Here is a 23,015-nt window from a genome sequence, read left to right as displayed (position 1 = left end):
GGTAGATCGATTCTTTATCTACCGAGGCTCGTTTATTTTTATGTAAACAAATCGCTTTGCCGTACATTTTCGGTGAAAAAACACCGAAACTGTAAATTAGCGTTGCTGTCAACACAAACGTCAAATTTCGAGCGCACATTTTTTGCAGCTTTGAGCGCAATTCTTTTTGATAACCGCGATGTGTTAAGCCTAGTCCACACTACACAGCAAAAATTATTTACTGTAAAATTACGGCAAATGTCCTGTAACAAAAAGGAGCAGGACATTTACCGTAATTTTATAGGTCGGAAAAAAATTACGTGTACTTTATTTTTAAAAGAACAATCTTTTTACAGGCTGCTGTAGAATTACAGGCCTGTAAATCCACGTTGCATGCTTTTTTTTAAATTGATTGGTAAAATTATTTGATAAAATGAATGGCAATGATATATTTATAACGACAAAAAAGCATGCAATACATAAAATTTTTATTAGGAATTTTTATTTAAAATTATTCAATGTTGGCTTACGTTTTGCTTGAAATTCTTAATATATAAACTTATTGTTGCTGTTTTTCTCCAGTATCAGTATTGAGAATAGTTGCTGCTCAGGTCTAGCCTGAAGTGCAGTCATCAATTGAGCAATTGGCGCTTCTAATTGCTTCGTGGTCATTTGATATGATTGTTGTTCATCTACCCGTTGCACATTAGGCACTATTTCTGCTGGCCCTTGTTGTAAACACCACTGGGGCTTGCCGCATTTAATCTTTTCTCATTTGACCACCTGCGGTTGGGTCAAATCGGTTCAGAATTTCCTGTCAAACTTTGAGAAGTTGTGGATCGAATCCAGTTAGTCGCTAGAAAAGAAAATTACATTTTAATGCTAAAATTAAAAAAGTGAAAATTATCTGAAACAATTACTTAATGATCATCTTATCGGCAATCTGTAATACCAGCACCTGGCCGCCTCTTCGCCGAATAGCAAATATCCTTGGCCGCAAGGATCCCATTGGCTCGACAATTGAGTAGCTACGGCACCAATTTTCCCCGTCCGGTACAACCCGGTGTAGTTTTCCGATCCAGAGTCACCGGTCCGTTTCCGCGAGTTTCCACAGTGTGCAACAGAGATGATAGTTGCCAAAATCGTCTGGTTAAGGAAACAAAATAAAGTTTTTGAGGAATTTTTTGTTTAAAAGGTTTTAAATAAGAGTACAAAGCCCTAAACTTTTTAAAGTTAAGCTTAACGATTGCCGTAGTGGCAACACAAAATCTATTTTCTACGGAGAAGCTGCAATCAAATACGTCATATTTTCCGGTATGCTTAGGTACCTGTCCGGGTAGTTCCATTCTTCGGCTTGGTTTTCGTTGGTTGGAAGAGTAAGTAATTTCCATGTCGAGCGGATATTTTAGTTCTGAATGGTTTAAAATGGCGGCATTACACGCCCAACAGCTTGAATAGCGACTTTTTCCTTTGTTATGGGAGTTTAACACGGAGTGCCATTCTTCCCTAATACAATAGCGACTGCTGCATACATTTGAAATAAAGATCTAGCTGTTAAAATTTTCCGATCTCAATTTCACCGACAAGCGCATCTGGATTCTGTAATTAGAATTGGAATTGCTTTTTCAACTGAACATTAAAAAAAATGAAAAATGGATCTCACTTTTCCCGACAGGGTGCAGGTTTTTTCCGGCCGCTCCGCAAGGTGACGTAATCTCAAACGGTACCCGTGTGGAACTTATTCCCCGTTGTTCTGTAACAATAACAAAAAAAAAATCAATCCATCTTAAAACAAAGTTTCGGTCATGCACTACAAATATTTAAATTCATTCTAACTGATTCGTTTCATCTGAGTTTTACGTTCTACTTACCAATCAAGGAAACATAAATAACTTTCCTTCCGTGGAAACCACTGTGACGTTTACTAATTATTCTTGATTCTTGTCCGTTTGTGTTCCTAGGATGGATATATTTCCTTTTCAAATTGTTTTTATGCATGATTGACCACAATGTTGTTCCGTGAATCTTCGTTTTTAGCTGGTTCCGAAAACAACTTTCCTTCCGATCGTCCCGAAAAGGTTGCTCCGATACAAAAAAAAAATAGAGTTTAGCCACTCACGCGCTCTTTTTGACGTTTTCTTTTTGAATCAGTTACTGTGATGCCAGATACACCTATACTTTTTAACATCCAATTGAAAATTATTGGATGACAATTAGTTTCACAACACGTAATTTTATTTTGACCTGTAAAACTACAGTAAAAGTCCTGCTCCTTTTTGTTACACGACATTTGCTGTGAAATTAAATGATTTTCTATTGATTTTCAAAAGAACCAATTTAAAATTACAGTGTTTTTTATTTACAGGTTGTTTTATTTTAAAGGCAACCATTTTCAATGACACGTAATAATCATTATTTTTTTCTGTGTAGGAGACGATTCGTCTCGAGACGGTCTCAGCGTCTCCCATTTTCTTCGGGAGACACTGAGACCGTCTCATGTTTCCAACAACAACAACAGACAACAAAGTTTGTCTCACAACAAAAATCGCAGTTCATGTTGCCTAGTGTGGACTAGGCTTTAGTGGCGTCCCGCAAAACGCCAACCGTCTCGGGTTTGTTTGCGAGCGGGATGTTTTACATCGATAGCCATGTTGAGCAGTTGTGAGTAAAAGTGCATTTTTTCGCCAACGGTAACCTGACACATCGTACAATACGGAAAAAAAAATTCCAAATTCGGAAAGTCAATCTTTTTGGAATGGTTCCGCTGTTGCCGGCTACGATGGTAACCTCTGAGCTGGTACGATTGGCCCCGGTAAAAGTAAGTACTCATTCATTTTCCCTTTGCAAAAAATTGGTGGTGGTGTCCCTCTTGTTAATTTTTTTCTTTGACCCTAACAATGATTTTATTTTGATGGGCTGTTTAATCAAAAAAGAACCATTAGGTACTAATTTCAATTCTATTCAATCGAATTCAATTCCGATAGTAATTTGTTTTATTTTCCGTTTGTCTAGAAAAACTAGCTTTCAAGTGTCCGGAAGTACTGGAGAAACTGACTGTGGAATAGCTGGAGGTGACGAACCAGACTCAAACAGAGGTTTTCCGTCGTTTGTTTGAAAAACGAACAGATCCGGAACCCCCACATTCAGCAATGGTCATCCGAATCTGGATGGAACATCTGTAGGATCCGTATTATTATCGGTTTAAATTAATCGACAACAGAAAAGGAGTGGAAAAAGAAAATTGCTGGATTTAAAATTATAAATATTCAGCCAGCTGCTGACGGAAACAAGTGGATCAATATCATCAGCAGGAGCGATGGATATCAGGATGCTTTATATCAGGAACAGGTAAACAAAGTTTTTATTTAAAATTGCTCAATATTCTGTAATTTAATAAGTTTCTAACATTTTGATTCCAGCGCAACGACGTCAAGCGGTCTTGGTTGAACTTAATGCATCCGATGACTGGGTGCTCCAACAGGAAGGAGAGAACAATACGAGTGTGGAAATCGAACTGCATTCCACAGCAGTACATCCGTACATCTGTAATCCAGCTACCACTCCGATGATTTGTGTAAATGGGTTTGTAAATCAAACAGCAGTAGCATCATAAAGGTAGCATCATCAGCAGCCCCACCATAACAACAGTCAGCGAAACAACAGCTATTAGAACCAGAACAACAACCAGCAACAGTGGGAGATACGCAATTCCTGCTAGAACGATGACCAGAAATACACCTTCTACAAGAACCTGAATATGGACAGTACAGAGTAATCAAAATCATGGCTGGAACAATTATCGAAAAACGAACACGGGAACGGTCAAAACATTCGCGGTCTTCTTCGTAAACGGGGTGGCAACCATACGGAAGATCTTCTCAAGGGGCCGTTCACTAATTACGTAAGCACAATTTTGGAAATTTTATACCCTCCCTCCCCCCCTGGTAAGAAAAAGTAAGATTTTTCGAAACCCCCCCTCCCCCCCTAGTAAGATCTTACGTTTTTGATTTTTTGAGAAATTGACACGTTTTTACAAACAGGCTCGAAAATATCAAGAACTTAAACGTCCATGCTTCTAAGCTAAGCACTTTTAAAGAAAAACATAATATATGAATTTGAAAAGCACAATTTATACAAAACAAGAGATGAAATATCTAAACGATTACAAAATATATTTTTTCAGACAAAGCCTGTTCGTAGCAGCATAATTTTCAATAAATTTCCACAATCGAATACACAATACAAAATCTAATTTCCAAAAAAAAAGAGTGAAAAATAAGGTTAACAAGGTACAATAAAAATTGTTATGTTGTGACCTCAAAATCATAAAAATGTAAAAAAAATCATTCTATACTACTAGAAATGGTGCAAAAATGTTTAACGAAAGTAACGTTGTTAGTTAACCCAAAAGCTCAGACTCATTTCAGCAGTGAGCGATAAAGTATCAGCATTTTTTTGGTAAATCTTTTGTTAAATAGAGTTTATTTTTTCATTTACTCAAAGACATTAAAAGATAAATAACAAAACATCAAAAATAACCAACAAAAAGGTTGTGAGAAGAAAAAAAAAATAAAAAAACCTGAGTTGTATGGCTGTGACGATTTCTCAATGTAACATTTCTTACGTAAGATTTTGGGAAACCCCCCCTACCCCCCTAGTAAGAGATCGTAAGCAAATGTGAAACCCCCCCACCCCCCCTATGTGCTTACGTAATTAGTGAACAGCCCCCAAGTTCAGCAGGCCAACAACAAATGCTAGGAGCTGCACTGTCGAAACTCAAGGTGGGCGAAGATAGCAAACCAGAACAGCTGACGAGCGAATCTATCATCAAGAAAGATTAAGGCTATGAAATCGGTATCGGCGATCACGAATCGGGAGACGAAAAAGTAGGTACTGGCTGCTGGAGCTGAACTCCGAAAAGTTTGTGTCGGCTTGACTACACGCGACGGTCTTCAAACTAGTTTGTTAATTTTAACTTCGGTTATCATTTTTCAGATACAACCGACGTGGTGGTTACTACAACCGTGGTCTGCACAACTATCGCAATCATAATCAATACCACGGAGGTAACAACTACAATCGAGGAGGATGCCCGAACAACAACAACGGCAATCGCCAGAGCAACGGCTAACAGTTACACACAGGAAGTTACAATTCCATTAACGTTAAGTAAACTGCTCAAAACTTTGACTAGTTTAATCAGACGGTGTCCAGAACAACATCGGTAAGTCTCTTTGAAAAAAATTAATTGCCAAGTGACTTATGTTTTTATTAGATTTTGTCAGTTGAATTTGGCTTGAATTCTATAAAACAAATTTAAAATATCTTATCTACTTACAAGATTTTACAAATTTTATTATGGCTACAATCACATTGCCGGCGAAAAGGTATAAATGCGCAAATATAGTGATTTTTGAGTGAATAATGCCTAACGGTTCTTAATTTTTTGCTTTCAAAAATAATGTTATTTTCCGATAATAAAACTTATTCGTGAGTTTTTAATGTAATTAAAATAAGCTTTTTAAAAAATATATGGTATATAAATCATGTAAACTTAAGCGTCTTCACTTTTATCCAATTGACTCAGAGGATCTCAATTGTATTTATTTTTTCAACCATAAAAACGAAAAGCTAAACAAATATGACGTTACAGTTCAGTATGATTGTTTTAATTTATTTATGCCCTTTTTATTTATTGTAGGGGCTTGTGATATAGCTCAGTTGGCAAGTCTGATGTCTTTTGAGCCGATGTCCGGCGAGTTCGAGCCCAAGAGTAAACATCGAACACAGTTGTACCGGATAAGTTTTTCAATAACGATCCGCCAACTGTAACGGTAATAAAGTCGCGAATGCCATAAAGATGGGAACACGACTATAATCGAGAGAAGAAAAAAAATTGCACTATTCGCGTTGATTTATATCATGTTAAATACTTTATTTTGTGAAAGTATAAACAATATAACATAAATGTAACGAATAAACACATCTAACATAATTTCTTGGCTTTACGGAAAGCAATCAAATGAAATGATAAATCTTACCTCTGTATATATAAAAATGGAGGCGTTTTATTTGAAACACCATCACGTATAAACGGACGGTCGGAATTAAGTGAAATTCGGTATCCGAGGGTTGACCGGGTCAGAGATGATTTATATAATATTTACGAGAGTCTTATTTTTCATGGAATGGGGGTTCCCATACAAAATCAATTGGAAATGGATCAGAAATCGAACAATTTTAATCAGATTTGATAATTCAAATAAAACGAAGTTAACCGGGTCAGCTAGTTCAGTTATAAAAATTTTTAGGTTTATTAGATCATGGTGAATATATGTTAAAATAATTTTCATTTTAAAATATATATTCCTGCCATTGAAATACGTTCTCAAAATTCAAATAAAAGTATTCAGAATATCGATTTAGTAAAAAAAAGATGTTTGTTTTTATTTTAAGATGTGAAATGAAATATTACTTCAGCAGTACATTTCAAAAACAAAAATTAGGTTGTGTCTTTTGAATAATAAAATTGTTATTTTTCTGGAATGGCGTAATGATGAAGATTTCAACCGAGTATCAATTACACTACCTACGATGAACATTCTGATTCATTATTTATAATTTTCAGGTGAAACATTATTTAAATCCTTATAAATATTTCGTATTAATTTTTTTTTTTTGGTTTTCAGCTAAATGTATCAACCATCGAAACTCAGAAAATTGCAAAAGCAATGCACTGAAACTAATTAACGATAGCTGTCTGTGTACTCAAATTTTCATATTCATCATTCTTATTGTTTTAATCCAGAAATCTTCGGAATAAATCAGGGCTTGAACGGATTAGTTTTATTATCCGACTTGATTAGGTTGACAGTTGACCACCCTCTATTCACATCGATTGGTTAGTTCCTTATATTAATTTGCAAAACTTATAATTATTGATGTTCCTTTTTTTCATGTAGGTATTTTTTAGTGTCAGGTAGTAAGTTAGTGAAAATGTATTATTCATGTATATTAACTTAGCTATAATGTAATAATTGAGTTGACGATTGTATTCAACAAATGTCTTAAATAAATGCAAGTGTCTATTCATAATTATTATCACTAGTTCAGTTGTTTCACATTAACCCACAATTATCTTCATTTTAGGTCTATAATTGCAAATTTGATACTATAATACCGTTGCTGAAAGCGCTTCAGGCAACAAATGTTAAAAGTCAACGACTGTGCTCATAAGAATCGTCTTCTGGAAATGCTGGTAGTTATCGAAAACTGTGAATTTTCGGTTCTTTATTTACCGAAAACGGTAAAATGTTCGATAATTTAAGCTTATGGCGCACAGCGTTTTGCGCGAAATGATTTGAGCCTCGAATTATCTCGCATAATACGTTGGGCATCATAAGCTTGAATTACCGAACGTTTCACCGTTTCCGGTAAAAGTGAACCAAAAAATTAATAGTTTTCGGTAAATTTAACCGGCATTTCGGCATTACAGATACTTCAGTAAAAATACATATATTCGGTAAAAATAACTAGAGTTTCGGTAATGATTACAGATATTTCGGTAGAAACCACCGGTTATTCGATGAATGTTACCGAACTTTTTCAAATTTCTTGGAAAGTCTTACCGGTGTTTCGGTGAGTTTTACCGGAAATTCGGTAATTTTTATCGGTATTTTGGTTATAACTACAGGTATTTCTGTATTATCTACCGGCATTTTGGTAATTATTACAAGTATTTCGGCAATTTCTACCGGTGGTTCGGTAAATATTACCGAACTTTTGAAGCTTTTCGGTAAAAAAATTACGAAATTTCGGTAATATTTATAAAATATTTTGGTATTAATTACAGGTATTTCGGTAATAATTTTAGGTATTTCGGTAAACATTACCGTCTTTCGGTAATAAATACAGGCAGTTCGGTGGCAATCTACCGATTGTTTGGTAATATAACGTTAACAACTGTCAAAATTTTGACAGATGAAAAGATTTGATTAGCCGAGTTTCGGTTATTTTTACAGAAATAGGTCCGTTATATTTGACAGCTGTCACTTCTCGGCCATGAAAAAATTACCGAACAGTTTAACGAACTCCACATGTTAGGATTTCGGTAAAAAAATTACCGAACTCGGTAATTTTCGTTTACTGTGTACAACAACTTTTTCGTTTTTCCTCTGCAAGAAGGCGCTCTCTAACAGTGTCTAGTTCCAGCCTTTTCTCTCCAGAAATCTTCAAGGCCGTAACTAAGATATTAAACACCGACCGTGGCCTAGAGGATAGCGTTGAAGTCTTCTAAGCCAGAGGTCATGAGTTGGTACTCGGATCCATGCAGGTCCGTCATATCGCGAGACATAAGCAACTGACTTTAAAATCGTATTATTCATTATCGAGTAGGCATTCTTTCACACATCCATCACTCATTGCTACCATATACTTCATTATTATTAGACAGCTTATCATCTTTAATCAGTTGCGGACATCGAAATGTCTCAAAAGTTCAACTCAAGTCAGTTCATCCCGTAATGTGTCCACCTTCGCCGACGGGCCGGAGGTGCGAATATAAATCTCTATCAGTTCATCGCGCTTATCAGCTATCAAGCAACACACGTTTTAGAGCCTTTTGATGGACGTTGTATGTGAATTGCCGTTAATTGAGTCACATCAACAGTTTAGTTTTGCAATCCAATATTCGTCGCACTGAAGCACACTCGGACTCGGACGGTAGTTCACTTAGAAGTGGTTCTGCCGCAGTCGAGAGGATTACACGGCTTCAGCTATCCTTGGTAGGATTTTATTTTCACACAATTTTACTTTTCTTTTGGACGGGCCACACTCATCGAGAGAGGTACTTCAGCAAAGCTCGGCCACTGTACCAGATAAAAAGCGATAATTTAATCTATAAATAATAATTGGTGCGACGGTTTATAGCTCTTCATCTTGTGTACCCGCCTGGCAGATAAGTAGTTGTCTTTTGGTCATTGATCATTGTCGACGGCGGTGATCGCCGTTTTAGCTTATCGCGATATTCAAAGCTCCAAACTTTAACTTGCAACTAATAGAAACTAAACAAACAACACCATTACGTGAGACCGTTAGAGCAGATCTCTCGCAGAAAAAAAACATGTGGTGTAGGAGATCGTAGAAAAAACAATGACAGACAAAAACGAATCGGTGCGGATCGAGCAGGTGCCAGAGGCAGCTGAGGTCAATGCTTTTGATTTTTTGATACTGTTCGGCTTCATTCTGACGGTAATTGTGCTGGCGGTGATTCTACGGTTAATTCTTCAATTGACCCGGGCACGGATGTTGGCAGATCGGCATCCCGAGCATCGTAGCGTAGATGAATCGTTGCTGAGTTTGGCACTCGGGAACCATTGAATGTGTGGGAAAGAATGGTTGAATCCACTTATGAGAAGTGGTTTAGTTTTCGTTGCTCATTACCTCGTCAACAGAATCATTTAAATAATCTATAATTAAATAAATAGCCGCTGATAACTTCTCCTTTCCGATAAGTGACAAAGCAGCACGTAACTTCACAAAAGACTGATTTAGTTAGCAGAATAAATGAACTCTAAATCATTTAAAAGAAACATGGATGTTTAATAAATAATTGTCAAGGAAAGCATTACATTCGTTAAAAGCGTACTCGTTCTTAATTTTTGAAGTCATAAATAAACTAAAACAAAAAAGTATTAAATGATATGTAAAGTGTTTCAACCTTTTCATTGTTAAAAAATAGTGAAAACTCCTTTACTTTAATAGTTGAAATATTTTAAGGCCGGTTGTGTGGAGTGTGAGATAAGTGCAGATTTCCGCACCTATAACACGTTATGTATAGTCAAATTGCGAGCCATGCTGATCAATCGCATCGATTTCGATAACCAGAAGTTTCAGTTGACATTCTGTAAAAATTTGCAATAATCATAACAACCCATGAGTTTTCCAGAAGACATTTGACACTTCTATCGGTCAAACTTTTTCTGTTATGGCGAAAACAGTTAAGCTACTCCGTTTTGAAACGTGCGCGTTCAAAGAAACGTGTCGAAAACGGACACATTACGGCACTTGGTGGATGCCGGATACTCCAGCTTTTGGCATCTTAAACGACTTGACACTCTAGGACAGTGATTTTCAAAGTGGTCCCTAGGGGGCGTTGGAAGCCTAAAAAGGGGGCGGTGAAAAAACTTAGAACTAGAACCAATCTATTAGTGTTTTCGTTTATTAGCAGTGGAAACCTAGTTATCAACGAGTTTTGCCCTAACTGATGTTATTGTGTTCGTTTATTAATTCAGAAGTCCACTAGTAGTGCCCTAGGTTTGAACCTCAAACAGGCGGTTGCAACCCGTAGAAGTTGTCAGTGTTGGGGGTAAGCACAAGGGTGAGTATAGCAACCATATATTTGCATCGTCCCGGGTAACGATTCTGTTTGTTTATTCAGAAAAAGTTTTGCCCCGCGCTAGTGGAGAAAAACGAAAACGGCATATGTTGAATTTCTATACAAATTTGTGCGAAAATGCTCGTAGGAGGCCGGTGAACTTAGAAATATCGCGACAGGGGGGCGGTGAGTGGAAAGAAGTTTGAAAACCACTGCTCTAGGATAACAATCAAAGCATCGAAAGAAAGCCAGTTCCCGACGGCCGACGACCCTGGATTACAGAAGCTCCAAAGGATACTGAAGAGGAAGACCGAGGAAAAGGTTGATACATTGATGCTGGCCTGGGTCGTCGGTGCAACCGGTCAAACAGTTAAAAAAAAGTCTGTCGAAAATGGACAATCATGTTAGCTTAAGCTGTAGAGCAGCGAGAGCGACTGAATGAAAAAGTCAATTTTTTTTTTAAAGTTGAAAAATTAGATAAAGAAATAAACCCCAAAAGATTCCTATACAAAATTAGTAAATGTCCACCCGAAAGTTGGTATATTTTTTCCAAGTTAACTCATATTAGGAATTTCCATTGAAAATTAATAGAACTCAATTATCTGTTTTGGTTTATTTCAAATCATCATCCGAAAAAGTCCTTTTTTTCAATGCATAAGTTACCAAAATATTCATTACTACTTTGCTAGCTTAGGTATCAGAAGTATTACAGCTATTGATGTGCAATACATTTGTACTTAATATTCCTAAGAGCAAGTTCACTGGTGTTGGGAGAAAGTGGTAGAAATTTTGACTCTTTTAGCACATTTTGAAAACTTTACCATGCGATAACATTTCAAGATCTGTGCCCTTCAAGAGTTTTTACAACACGTGTTGTATTTTCGCATGCTGTGATGCAAGAATTGCAATATTTCTATCACATACGGCTAAAATAGAAACATTGAGCCAACAACGCCCAGAGATCTTGAAAACATTTATACATGGTAAAATTTTCAAAATGTAAAAAATTTCTACCACTTTTTTCTAACACCAGTGAACTTGCTCTAAAGGGTGAGAAACACAAAGTGAGAGAAAGAGATAAACCGTTTGTTTAAAAAAAAATGATGCAATGACTCTTGAGTAGGGGAGAGAATTCTCATTTCCTCCCATATTCCAATTTCCAAGTATACATTCTAATAGGAACAATATTTAATGAAAGTATTGAAAATCATAGGAGGATAGATTATATTAGAAAGCATGAAAGGTGTTGATAATGAACCAAGAGCGTGTCATGAGAAAATTTCTTGCCGTACAAGACCATTTGTCCCGCTCCGGTTTATTGTCTAGAAGAAGCAAAGTCGATATGCCGAAACAAATCTGGATCTGAATCTGAAATCTGTATCTGAATCTGAATCTGAAATCTGAGTCTGAAATCTGAAATTTGAATCTGATTCTGAAATCTGAATCTGAAATCTGAAATCTGAATCTGAAATCTAAATCTGAAATCTGAATCTGAAATCTGAATCTATAATCTGAATCTGAAATCTAAATCTGAAATCACAATCTGAAATTGGAATCTGAAATCTGAATTTCAAATTTAAATTTGAAATCTGAGTCTGAAATCTGAATTCGAAATCTGACTCTGAATATGAGTTTGAAATCCGAATCTTAAATCTAAATCTGAATCCTAAAATCTGAATCGGAATTCTGCAATTTTAAATCTGAAACCTGAATTTGAAATTTGGATCTAAGATCTGAATCCGAAATCTGATTCTGAAATCTGAGTTTGAAATTTGAATCTGGAATTTAAATTTGAAATTTGGATCTGAAATCTAAATTTAAAATCTAAAATCTGAATATGAAATCTGGATCTGCAATCTTAATCTTTTCATCTATATCTAAAATATGGACTTTAAATCAATATGAAACTGAAATATTATTCTGAAATCTGAATATTAAATCGGAATCTGAAATCTGAATCCTAAATCTTAAATATGAACCTGAAATCAAAATTTGAATCTGAAATTTGAATGTGAAATCTCAAATCTCGATCTCTGAACGTAGATGATTATCCAAAACGAACCTCGGCTACAGTCGGACCAGGCCCGTGCGAGGGACGCGCTCATGAAGGCGTGGGGTTTTCAAAATTCAAAATCAAGATTTTCAAAGTTTTGAATCATTGCTCTTTCCGGCAAGTCATCAATACATTATTTTAAATGATTTTCCTTATTTTGAGCTAGACATTTGTCTAAAAATAAATACTAAGCAATCAAGTTTACAAATCTAATATAAATTTTTCAGAAAACACAGAAAACGAACGGGATTTAAAATTTTGAATGAAACCAGAGTTTAAAGCTTCAGACATAAGAATAATAGAAATAAAATTCATAATTTTAACCCAGATTTAAAAAGAAACTAAATCCGAATTCTAAAATAAATTTCAAACCAGGGAAGAAAATAATCATGATTTGTAATTGTTCAGCAAAACTATAATCATTGTTACTTATTAATCGTCGAAATTTACATTCCTGTTTTTCATTTGAAGGCTTGATTGAAAAATTTCGCTGTAATATTTTAAATTTGAATAAATATATCAATTGTGAAATCTTGATTAAGAAAAAAAATATTTTGAACTTGTGAGAATTTATTCTAAACACATATGTACCTAATTGATGATTAAATCAATTTTGATAAAAAGAAGAATATCAATTTTACTTCAAAAGTACCAGTGATCAAAATCAGAGATAAAACCATTTTTTAATTCATCCAGTTATCAACCTAAAAGACTGAAATAGTTCATTTCTGAAGTTCACAATAATAACGTCATATATTGATAAAACAACATGTTCAGTTCATCATTGAAAGCTTCTATTGCCAAAGTACAGGTTGGGAAATGGGTGATTTCTTGTATGATCAATACGAAACTTATAAAAAAATAAATTTAAAGTTTTGTTGTTAATATTGAAGCACAAAGCAAAAACTTATTTAATAAATGTTGTGCATTAAAATTTTGCTTTATACTTTCGACTTCGAATAAATTCGAATCTTTGCATAAATTAAAAAATCAGATATTTAAAAAAGATTATTAGAAGGAATGAAAATAAGTAAAACCATTATAAATTTTCATGTGCAAGTTTTATAGTTGAAAATTTCGAGCTCCGAATATTTTGTAGCCGTCAATTGAAATACTGAATTCTAGAAAGAACAAAAGATAAGAACTATTAAAATTTATTAAAATTATTTTAAAGGAATTAAAAATGTTTGACTATAAAAATCGGTAAATTCATGTGAAATTTAAAAATAAAAAACTATAAAATTCGGTTATTTAATTTGAATATTAAAACAAATTAAGACATTAAAAAAGGTACGTTTTTAGTATTGATGATATGGAGTTTATAAGTTTAAAAATGAATCAGTTTTAAGTGGGAATCAATCATAGATAACAGACGCTCTAACAAATCTCAATGAAATTGAAAAAAACTGATTCCTTATTTGTTAATTATATTTTAATTTATTTAGGAATAATAATTATGATGGTGATGATGATGCATGATTTAAATAAGTTAAGTTCTACAGTTTTTATAAACTTGGAATAAATCATTATACGCATATCCGACTATAGTGAAGAAATTTAAAAAAGAAAAGATATTACATATTTCATTCAACCAATTTGTTGAAACCTGCATTTGATTTTAGCTTAAAAACATTTGAAATTAAAGTGAACAAGTAAAAGACTGCTATAACATTTTTTGCTGAAACCAAATTTAGATGCGATCCAGTGGAAAGCGGATAATTGATTTGAAGCCTTTTTTAAATATTTTGTTATGTTTGTTAGTTTTGTCAAAAAAGTCAGAAAAAAATCTTAAACAATTTTCACCTATTTTCAAAAGTGATTTATAAAACAAAGCTCTTAGACAAAAGCCATCCAAATTATTCAAAATCTTCTCTAGGAAAAATGTAAAATTTGAGGTCTTGAAAAATTTTTTGGGTATAGAGTTTAGGATTCAAAAGAACGAGAAACACAAAAACCAATGGAGGCTGAAATTGGTTTCTTGAGGAATATTTCATATCAGCATGAAATTTGGTATGGCATTTACCCTTTTTTACAATCACAGTGGCTAGTTATAAAGTCATTGGTACTTGGATTTTGTTTTTATTTAGCTAAATCTGTTGACTATCGTAAGAGGCTACCAACTTGTGATGTGTAAAATTAGTATTCTATGAATGAATTTCAAAGTTCAAATAATTGGTTTCAAATTTTGAACTTGTTTAGTTACACTTCTTAGTAAAAATCCATTTTGAACACGAGCTAAGGGTTTTGTGTATCAAGAATTGAGTTCGCACGGCCTTGAGTCGGACGCAATTAGTAGTACTGTCATCAGTGATGTCACCCTTCCCTTTCGCCAGACATTTTTTCAGGTTTCCAGACTTTTGACATTTCTCCCAGAAAATTCCAGACTTTTGGGTTTGGGCATGAATTTATCAACAGAACCATAGAAAATAAAAATGTTTAACGTGTTGTGGTAGGCAAAGCTGAGAATTAGGAATTTAAAAGTGTGAAAAATATTTAGATAGTCTAATTCTGCGAAGATGTATGTGAAACAAGTTGTTTAAGTATAGCAAGTTTAATCCCATGCAATTGATAATGGCAGGAATATCTGTGAATTTTGCGATTATACGAATAAAGTATAGAGCAGTATACAATTAACGCGCCAGCACTAAATTTTACTTCGGAAATCCGGACAAAGAAAACTGAAGTACTAGCACAGACTAATACAGACTGGACACTCTTTTTCAGTTTTTCGCAAATGTTATGGGCAATGTCGGCACCAGGGGCCCGTCGATCGCCAAAAATAAACTGACATCATCGAAGCTGGCGATTTGATTTTGGTCAAATTTTCAACGTTGAAACTCAAGTTGCCATGGAATGATTGTTTTTGTTTATTGGGTCTAAACTAAGAAATCAAACGCGAGGAATATTGGTGTCGCAAACATCCTGCCGAAACAGTCGGGGCAACGAGTGTTGAACCAATGTAGTGCAACAAGTTTATGTTTAGCTTTAGGTATTTTATTCCGATTGATAAGTAGGTTTATCTCCAAAAACATATCTTTCAGCCCACTGATTTCAACCCTTGAAGAATAATGCTTCCGGCAGTCACTTCAATCACTTCTTCCGCAACCGTCTCCAATCGGATTTGACTGAATGCCGTAGATGATGGCCACATTTGCCACCTATACCTGCTAGAAATGTAACAAGAAATATCTTAAAATCCTTCCTATGCTAAAGGGAGAAGGGAAAGGAGGCTTCTATACCAACAAAATAAGAATAGAAGGGAATAAAGATAGAAAAAAAATTAAAAAATGCGTTCATTCATGGTCCGGCATTTGATTCTCAACGAATAATAGCGTTCTGAAATCTTTCGAATCAAAGTTAATTTAAAAAATTATTTTCATTAATGGAAAAATCAAAATCCAAATGCTTTATTTGAGAAAATAAATCAATCTATCGAAAATGAAATCGATTCTTACTTATAAATTGAGATTTTTCTTATCAAACATTGACATTCCAATTACAGTTCAATAGATCTAATTGTATCGATATCGATACATTAAAAATCAATACAAATCTTAATATTTATTTAACTTGTTGACAAATTGATTCACTTTTGGAGGTGTATGTTGATAAATCTAAATCTGCGTCACCGATCTAGCCTGTGTGTTGGAATGATCAGCTTTGGTATTCCAGCTTCCAACGTGACCGATCGATCTGCCTTCTGTTCGTGACACATCACGCGTAGGCCTGAGCAGGTTTGGTCAACACATCCAAGAATCCTCCGATACGCGTTCTGTCAGTGATAGCGCGTAGTTGGCTTCAACCGCCCATCGTCGAAACCGGAATCCAGTGTAAACCTAAAAAAAAATCGACCGATCAGCATTGTGTGCATGACACCGCACTATACGCGAGGCTTGATCATTTAGGCCGACCTTTATCTAAGCTCCAGGTGCGCGCTGAACTAAAAGCTCAGGAATAGAATCGACCAGTCGTGGGTGGGCGCTACCGCGCTTCTTTCGTTGCATCATAGAGTCTCGTCAAGCATCTGCTCCAACAGGAGCCGTCCACCTGCAAAATAAAATTTCGAGCAGTTAAAACGTAAAATATTTATAATTTTGGAGTCCCTTCAGCTGCGTACTTCCGGGGATGTTCCGCTTTTACGGAATGCGTTCACTGGCACTATCGGCGACGGCCACGATAAAGTTTCAAATATTGAACGATTTTGAGGATTTTCCTTCTTGAGTTTTTGTTTTTTTTTTTTTTTGAGTCTGATAAATATTTTCCATGGCTACTTCGACAATTTTTAAAGTTTTCAATCGTTAGGGGCAATGTCGATACCAGATGGCAGTGCAATCACTTAAGTGAAATGTTGCGAAAAAATGGAAAGAATTTTCTATGGAGAGTCATGTCTGTATTAGTCTGTGGTACTAGATTGTCGGAAGTCTGCACTCAGAAAAATACTATTATGTATGCCATAAGATTCTCTCATGAACTGGCGCCATAAGAAAAATTAATGAAATTCATAAGATTATCTTATGACTGAAATGAACTTTCTGGATGAACATCTTTTGAAAGAGGAAGTTTGGTTTTTCATAAGATAATCTTATGATTTTGTCAAAACATTTGGAATTTCATAAGATTGTTTTCAAAAAGCTGGAAATGTCATAAAAATTGATTTTTTCTGAGACATTGATAATTTGTGTCCCATTTCTTAAATTTCATCACTATTTATTAATCTTTTTTTCACAATGATGGCCACAGATGCAATTTTATTTCGGTTGAAATTGTCCAAAAAAACAAAGAAAAAAGATTATTTGTTCGCTATCCTCGTAATGGGACATGAAATTCTCCCACAGAATCAGCAGACACGTCAGTTGTTGGCGGATGTACGGAAAAACTTTGGGAAAATCCGCAAACTGGTTCCGGTCTCTGGGCCTTTCGGTATTGGTCAGCAAGTAAGCTAAAGCGAGGAAAAAAAATATCAAAAATTCAAGGACTATGAATATTTCCACTTTTTTTTTTAAATTCACACAAATTATATAATTTGCTATAAAAACTTACCGTTGAGGAGATCAATGTCACGATTACTTTATTATTTTTTCTGAATTGCTTCTGATGATAAACAATCTTGTGCGTTTTTTCCTGCCGCTTAAAATGAATGTGTTCGTTTTATTTTCACAAAGCTGTTTCTTCTGTTCTTCATAAGAACTTCTTATGAAAATGAAAGAAATTCATAAGACTCTTATGAAAAATTATTTTGGACACAAATCAGAGGTTCATAAAACCACATAAAACGTATCTTATGAAATTCAGAATAGAATTTCTTCTGAGTGTGTGTTTTTTTGCCAGTTCACCAGCGACGTTTCTAAAAATGTTAATTGAAATTCACAATATCTGCCAAAATTGAAATCTGGCGACCAAAAAAAATTTCACCACTTCTCCAGACATTTTTTCAAAATTTTCCAGAATTTTTGAAAAAAAAAAGATTGGCAACTCTGACTGTCATGCGAATATCAAAGCATTGAAAACTGTCACGAAGATATTCCCAAAACTGTCACGGACACGGAGCTCAAAAAGCTTTCATATCCACGAACAAACTTTCGCATGAAGTAAAACAAGGCGTCATTATACTTCGCAGGGCCGCTCCTTTTAAAATTGTCGGCAAGAAATATTCGGAAAGCTGCGAGTTTGTGCGAGTCCATTTTTTTACATTTAATTTACGGGAAAAAAGCCTCAGCCAAATTTAAAGGGGTCAATTGAAACGTCCGAAATTTTGAATCCAGAAATCAACGTGAGAGTAAAAATTGTTGGAGATATTTTTTTCCAAAATCTGTAGCAGAATTTGATAGAAGCCGAAGCAAATAATCAGGGGAATTCGGGATGAATAAACCTACTTGGTTTAAATCCCTGAGAAAAAAGAATAACAAAAAAAATACCTAATCAGGGGAACCACCGTTATCGAAAACCGATACAGGGTTGTGAATGACCATACTTGTAGCACTGTTTTTATGACGAAGGTTTCATGAATATCAATCAGACAAAGACTACCATTTCCCCAACTCGAACGGCAGATAGTTTGTTGCTGTATACTATCAAAGAAAAAAGTAACGGAAGAAAGCGAGACATTAGAATTTTACATCTAATGGCTCAGACTCCAGTTCGACAGGTTAGTTCCCGATAAGACCTTGCTATAGTCTCGTATCAATGCACTTCTTATCTAAGTCAAGGCTGCTACAAGTACAAAGATACCTGTAAAGGTATAAAACGAACTGCCATAGATCTGAAGTTTTCATTTGACAAATCTTATCAATGAAAAGTGTTTGTACTAAACAGTTGAAGAGAGTAGCTAATATCTGACCATGGCCAGCAACATGCAATATGACGCTAATGGGTTTACGGAAGACGACCAATCATCAAGTTACCGTTTCGTTTACGACGCCCGTTTTCCGGAGTTCGGAACGCTTGTTGCGCGGGTGGAAACTTTTTCCAAGTGCCTGGAGTGGTCTGACGCCGCATTCAAACGAGGCTTTGCCGAGGCAGGATTCTTCTACGCCGATCGAGCAGCTACTGTTCAGTGCTTCTACTGTGGTTTGCGACTGGTATGTGAGGTAAAAGATAATTGTTGGGAGCAACATGCTTACTGGGTCGGCGAAACCGGATGTGGTTATTTGGAGCACATGAAAGGAAAGCCAATCATCCTAAACAAAGGCAAAGGCGGTGATTGTTCGCAGGATTTGAACACGTGTTTTGATCCTAGATCAACCGAAAAGTGGATACCCTGCAGAAAGGATTTCGAATGTGTGCTGTGTAATTGGGAATTTCTAATGAAACCCATCAATGATGAGACGTGTTCTTCATCTGACTCGGATTGAGTTCAAATTTGATACTGCCTAATGTGGCTGTGAGATTACAAAGCGATAGTAGGTACATCATTTTGCTTTGATGAAATGTATTTTGTACAGCAATAAACATTTTGAAACTTGAATAATGTGTTTAAATTTCATACTGCTAGTGATCGTTCACAACTGTATCAATACGAAACGAAGGATTTGGCGCAATTCTGTACGGAGCCAATCATGGATATTTGCACGATGTGGTGGTACCAAACACGTTTCGCTCTTCTGAACATGCGCTCATCATTTCACCTGATAACATCATCGAGAGAGTTTCATACTCTTTTCAACTTTGTTTCGGAGCAGCATAAAGCAACAAATTTCCGGCAACATGTTTTTCGATAGGCCACCAAATGAGAGCGCAATGATATTGCAATGCATCTGCATTCGATGAGTAATCAAATTGCTCGGAGAATTTATTATTTATTCACAAAAGCGAAACCGTGTTGAATCATACAACTTTGTCTCATCTTGGCCACTAACAAAAAACGAAATATTGTAGAACTGATAAGGACGGATTCTGCTGCTTGAAGCTGCCGAAAAGTTCTAATCAGTTTCGGAAATTCGTCGGACCTCGTAGGTCGATTGATGCGGGGCGGAGTTGTGTAATATCTACTGAAGGATGCAGACGGTACAAAATTTAAAGGATGGTCTTTGGAATCTGCCGAGTACGGTTAATAACTTCCTAGGAAGAGAAGATACACAGTCCATAAGTGAGGTGAAGGAAAATAATGGAAATGACAATCAAGATGCGAAAACAGAAAGCGAACCCGAAGACGAGGGCATTGCGAACAGTAGAGACAGCGTGGTTATTTCTAAGTATCAGGACGAAGCCATGGTTCATTCCACGAATTCGTCTCTGTCGTACGGTTATGAAGTTGAAGCAAACGATCAGTCCCCTCATACGATACCGTTTGCGCTGATAAGGGAGCACTGGCAGCTGATTTTGGACCACGAGGCATCGATCCCTGAGATGGAAAACGCCATAGCGCGGTGCAAAGATCTAGTAATTCGAAGTGCCTATGACTCCGAGGAGCGCAAATGGCTCGTGCGGTATTTGATTGAGCTGAGACACCGGTTGCGAGAGCTTCAAGAGGTGGACAGCGATCCCGATGCACTGTTACCGGAAACGAAGATCATTCAGGGACATCATTTTGAAAAGTACAAAAACTGTCCCCCGTACAAGGTACACTGTGATCATTGCTCCGGAATCATTTGGAATGTACTTCAGGCATCTTATGTATGCACGGGTAAGTTTCTTTGAGAGAATTATCAACGGTTGGAGTAATGTTTTTTAAACCCTAAGACTGTTCGTTTGCCGTCCATCATAAATGCATACGAAACATCATACGAGTTTGCGCTCACATAACAACAACCGAACGGAACACGCCAATCGATTGCATTTGTCCGGAGATTGGACTGGCATTCCAGAAATATACTTGTGCCGAATGCGGGGTCCAACTGAGTTACAGTATGAAATAAAGTTCAAGTATTAAGAAAATTTGAATGGAATGTATGTTTTGAATTTTAGATGTTTCAACAGCCGTTAGCTGCTTCGGATTCGAGCTTAGAGCAGGTATGGGAATATGCCATTCGCATCACAACTAGAAATTATCCGGTATTTTTAAAAGTTCCTTCTAAATCAGGGACTACACTTGCTTGCTTAAAAACTTAAAGGTTGGATAGTTAATAATACCTACCTTATTTCACAGAAAAGCTTACCGCCAATGTGCCGCGCCTTTGCGACTACTCCGGTCTTTACTACTGTTCTTCGTGCCACTGGAACGATACCAGCGTCATTCCGGCCCGGGTCATGAACAACTGGGACTTCGTACCACGCAAAGTCGGGCGAGCTTCGTTGCAGCAAATCCGGCTGCTGTATAATCGACCAATCATCAATCTGGAGGAACGTAATCCGCGGTTGTTCGACCTGATCCACCGGTTGGCTGTAATAAAGAAGTTACGCGGAAAACTTATACAAATGCGTCGCTATTTGAATCTCTGCCGCATCGCCGAGGAACAACGTTTGCTGAGAGATACAATTGGGCTTCGGAAGCACCTGATGAGAAATGTGGACATGTATAGCTTGGCAGATTTGGTTGGAGTCGAGAACGGGTGTCTTCTGGAGTTTTTACAGAAAACTCATGATGCCTTTAATATGCACATAAGAAATTGTTTGGTAACTTGAAACCTTATAAAAAAAAATCCAAAAAAAATCATAAAACTTGTTCCAGATTTGTTCCGGCAAGGCATACATTTGCGAGGTGTGTAACAATGAGGAAGTGATCTATCCGTTCGACGATGCCGTTGTGTCCTGCGAACGGTGCAATTCGGCAACCCACCGAGTTTGTCACATTCGTAAAAACCTCAAGTGTATGAAGTGCATTCGGCTCAAGAAACGGGAGCAGCAAAACCGCAACGAACTACTCGATGCTGCCAATGGAAATTGAATGGTGCTGGCCGACCAATGGTCATTAATATAAGCTGTCCCTAAGCACACTTTTAAGGCAAAGGGGGATACTACATTTTGCGATCACTTCTTGAGAGCAAAATTTGCTCTCCTTCAAGGTGAATTTTGCTTCGCGCAACTATATCAAAGTACCATCAAACAGGGCATCATGCAACAGCGGGGTTAGATGCAATATTTGTATAACATAACACTAATTCAATTTATATTTTAATAGAATGTAATCGAGTTATCATTTAATGATAACAAAATTATGATGACATAGTTTTTCACACCTTTAGCTAGTTTTTTTAACTATGAATTTTTAGAAAAGCTTTCATAAGATTTTTCCTTTTAAAACAAAGTTTTTTGCAAGTTACCTTTTTTCTGCGTGAAAATCGCATTGTTTTTAATAGGTCAAACTTATAATTTACCTGACTACGTCAATTTTGAGACCCATCAACCTTAAACTTTTGAAGTATAAGCGGTATGATTATCTGTCGATATCATTTTTCTGGATGCCATTGAAGTTGAGAATTGTTGCATGTTATCCCAATTTACGGTATAAAATACCAATTTTGGGCGAAGTAGAAGTTTAATTCAAACGGAGGATAAACCAATACCAACGAATCATACTTTTATTGTTTTTTTTTTATATGAGTCATGACATTCGGATATTTTTGCATACATTCTGACAAGCCATTTTGGACATACATTAAAATATATTTTGAAACAAGCAAAAATGGTCTACCAAAAACCGTTCACAAAAGAAAATACCCTATAGATTTTTTCTTAAAACTATTCATGCTCGGAAACCGTTTCTATCCTTACTCCTAACTGTTTGAGAAGCTGAGTCTGCTCTTGAATGATCGTGTCCTTGCTCTGAAGTTCCTTCGAAAGTTGTTCAACTTTCGCCTTCAATTTCTTCATTTCGCCAATTAAATGGTCATGTGCTTCAACGTTACAAATTGCGGTATCATCACCGTGTTTAGTTTGTACATTTGAGGTTCTGATTAAAATTTCCGTTTTCTCGACTCCTTCTAAGCTTTTTGCCGGTTTAATGATTTCCTGCTTATTACCATGAACGATATCACTATATTCGTCTAGGCAGTCTATACTACTTTCATCTTCCATAAGCATTACATCGTTTGAAAAACTCTCTGCTACTTGAGATGATATAGAATGTGTAGAATTCTTCTCAGTCGCACTGGTCCCAATTTGAGATTCGTCTGCTCCGGCATCCATCTGCATCGGTAATTCAGTATAAACCGTTAGTGGAAAGATCGAAGG

General features: G+C 36.1%; 1 protein-coding gene and 2 long non-coding RNA genes across 3 annotated transcripts; 2 read left to right on the top strand and 1 right to left on the bottom strand.

Annotated features, from left to right (window-relative positions):
- Positions 1-510: 510 nt before the first annotated feature.
- Positions 511-1,733, bottom strand: LOC129756760 (uncharacterized). Its single transcript, XR_008739529.1, has 4 exons — positions 1,643-1,733; positions 1,308-1,578; positions 900-1,125; positions 511-835 (listed from the first exon to the last, which is right to left on the bottom strand). It is a non-coding gene; the product is annotated as an uncharacterized LOC129756760 (long non-coding RNA).
- A 3,005-nt stretch (positions 1,734-4,738) lies between these two features.
- On the top strand, positions 4,739-7,018 carry LOC129756759 (uncharacterized). Its single transcript, XR_008739528.1, has 3 exons — positions 4,739-4,865; positions 4,975-5,203; positions 6,669-7,018. It is a non-coding gene; the product is annotated as an uncharacterized LOC129756759 (long non-coding RNA).
- A 12,497-nt stretch (positions 7,019-19,515) lies between these two features.
- LOC129756750 (differentially expressed in FDCP 8 homolog) lies at positions 19,516-22,459 on the top strand. The gene is made up of 5 exons (XM_055753744.1): positions 19,516-20,529; positions 20,586-20,750; positions 20,811-20,855; positions 20,992-21,458; positions 21,514-22,459. The coding sequence occupies exons 1-5, from the start codon at positions 19,902-19,904 to the stop codon at positions 21,727-21,729; spliced, it is 1,521 nt and encodes a 506-aa protein (XP_055609719.1). The 5' UTR covers positions 19,516-19,901; the 3' UTR covers positions 21,730-22,459.
- Positions 22,460-23,015: the final 556 nt, after the last annotated feature.

This window comes from Uranotaenia lowii, chromosome 3, assembly GCF_029784155.1.
Source record: "Uranotaenia lowii strain MFRU-FL chromosome 3, ASM2978415v1, whole genome shotgun sequence".
Taxonomy (NCBI): Eukaryota; Metazoa; Arthropoda; class Insecta; order Diptera; family Culicidae; genus Uranotaenia; species Uranotaenia lowii.
This window is presented reverse-complemented; position numbering and strand designations above follow the sequence as displayed.

Coding starts and splice junctions, on each gene's coding strand:
- LOC129756750 (XM_055753744.1), top strand. CDS start 19,902: ATGCAGACGGTACAAAATTTAAAGGATGGTCTTTGGAATCTGCCGAGT. Junction 20,856..20,991: donor CGGATTCGAGCTTAGAGCAG/GTATGGGAATAT, acceptor CTTATTTCACAG/AAAAGCTTACCGCCAATGTG. Junction 21,459..21,513: donor TGCACATAAGAAATTGTTTG/GTAACTTGAAAC, acceptor AACTTGTTCCAG/ATTTGTTCCGGCAAGGCATA.